Source organism: Pseudochaenichthys georgianus, unplaced genomic scaffold, assembly GCF_902827115.2.
Source record: "Pseudochaenichthys georgianus unplaced genomic scaffold, fPseGeo1.2 scaffold_500_arrow_ctg1, whole genome shotgun sequence".
NCBI classification, from domain to species: Eukaryota; Metazoa; Chordata; class Actinopteri; order Perciformes; family Channichthyidae; genus Pseudochaenichthys; species Pseudochaenichthys georgianus.
The window spans coordinates 103,789-106,111 of record NW_027263061.1 but is presented as its reverse complement, the minus strand read 5'-3'; the positions used below and the strand labels follow the sequence as shown (position 1 = coordinate 106,111).

Below are 2,323 nucleotides of genomic sequence, written 5' to 3'. Positions count from 1 at the left end.
CCCTAAATCTAACCCTAAATCTAACCCTAACCCTAAATCTAACCCTAAATCTAACCCTAACCCTAAATCTAACCCTAAATCTAACCCTAACCCTAAATCTAACCCTAACCCTAACCCTAACCCTAACCCTAAATCTGCAGATAGCTGAAATGGACTTGCTCAGTTTAGATTCCCAAGTCCTATCGATTCCTCAGCTTGAGCAGATATGATTAAACACATGTATTTTTAAATAGCAGAATAAGAAGCCTGAACATATTCTATATGTCTGTAGTTGCACTTTGTGTGTGCACACACTAACCACCTAGCAGGTAATGAAGTTATGTTTTCATCCTCACAATGAAGGGAATCCACTTCACTGGAAACAACATGTTGAAACCGCACTTTAACAAAATCTACATCCTCTAAAAAGTCTCATCTTGACCCTGTTATGAAACTGCGTCTGCCGAGAGACGGTTTCTTTCTCCGTCAAACAGCCTGTTTCTCTTCACACGTCTCCTTGGAAACCACAACCCACATCTCCTCCTGCCTCTTTGATTCAAACGGGTTGATTTCATGTGTTTTCAACCTGTTATCAAAATAGCATTTCCATCAAATCATCAATACTCTCCACATCCTGCTAGCTACTTCCAAGTGCCACTGAAGAAATGGGGGTTTTACAGGCTGCATCAAACCTGCATAATACCAACGGAAAAAGGTTTAACTGTGAGAAATAAAAATACCTTAGCAACCAAACAAGTCCTGCAAATGCACATCAGCATGTATCAAATAACTCTCCAGTCCAAAGCACCAAATAAAAGTCTGGCGTAAGTCAGGCGTACCAAACCCTGAGGTCGAATGGAAATACGAATGAATAACAACTCCTTCATCGGAAGCCATCAGAAAAACGTACATTTGGTGGGCAGTTGAGCAACATGACAAGTCCTTACAAACCAGCTGATTGATTGATCGTCGTTTTTCAAGAGAGGTTTTTCGTTAAATGTTATTTTCAGCCTCTGAAATAAAGAGAGTTGCTGATTTTCATTGTTTTAGTTAAATATATCACCTTGGCCTTAGAAAAACGTAGATGTACATTTTTAACCCTTTTTACTATTTTTAAAGACACCATCAATTAAATCTAGAAGATATTCTTCATCATGACCGGCAGTAACCCATTTCCTGCCTTTTCCATCACCTGTGTAAAGTAGCTTAACATAGAAATACTTAGTAAAGAAAAGTACATCAAAACTCTACTTAAAGCTCACCTATTATGCTATATTTGAATGATATATATTATTGGGCCATATCTATCAAAAACATGTCTATGAAGTGTTTTGCTCAAGATAATAAACAGATCACTCATTGTAGCCTCCTCTATTTCAGCCCTGTTTCTAAAGTGCTGATTCTGGGTCCTTAGCTTTAAATGTAACCGAGCTGCTGCTGACCCCTTTGGACTTTTCTGATGGACGATAGGTTGGGGCGGAACATTGCCAGGAGTTGAATGTAAAGCCCGCCCACATTTGAGTAATTTCGTCATGACACACTGGGGACACATATTTATGTAGAAAAGACATCGAAAAAGTGCATTTTGCATGATCAGTGACCTTTAAGTACAATGCTTGAGTAAATGTACTTCATTACACTCCACCAATTTAACTATTAACAACACTCCCCTCCCTCTCCCGTTCCTCACCCCCCTCTCTGAGCGCCCCCCACCCGGTGACCCAGCAGAGCAACCCGGGCTCCAGGTGGTGTGCGGGGGGGGGCAGGCAGGCGGGTCGGTTGTGTCCGGCCAGCAGAGCGGAGGCGGGCCGGTCCAGCTGCAGCAGCGCCAGGTCGTAGTCTTGGGACTCGGAGTCGTAGTACGGGTGGAGCTGGATCCGTAAAACTCGAGCCACTTCTTCAGTGGAGCTGCTGGGGTTCAGAAGGAGCTTCCCCAGGTACACCGTCCACACCGAGGGGGCGTACAGACTGCAGGAGGAAGATTATTAACATTCATCGGTGTAGGACTATAGCAAGTTACTCCTCTATGCACCATTGGCCTTTGTTGAAGTATAACGCTTATCCAAGAGCTATTGTATATTTGTACAGCTTTAGTGGAAGTTGTTAACTGTTGCCAAGAAATACTTGAGCAACTGTTTCCCTCAGAACGTACTTTTTCATTCAAAATGTCTACAGTAATATCAACACTTCCAGAACACTATGCAAGCTTTTAACCACTGTTTGAGGAACGCAGAGAGAGATGAGAGGTTAACCCTCTACAGGATGTTAAAGCTAGAGTCTTTGGCCGTGGTCCAGCCAGCTGAGCCTGCATGGCTAATACATTAGTACGCTGGCTTTGAGTCAC

General features: G+C 42.9%; 1 protein-coding gene across 1 annotated transcript in view; it reads right to left on the bottom strand.

Moving 5' to 3' along the window:
- Positions 1-2,323, bottom strand: part of LOC117442900 (transmembrane protease serine 6) — a 25,816-nt gene that overhangs the window by 5,756 nt on the left and 17,737 nt on the right. Inside the window, exon 16 of the mRNA XM_034078843.1 lies at positions 1,670-1,947. Coding sequence (XP_033934734.1) covers positions 1,670-1,947 — 278 coding nt within the window. The remainder of the gene's footprint in view (positions 1-1,669; positions 1,948-2,323) is intronic.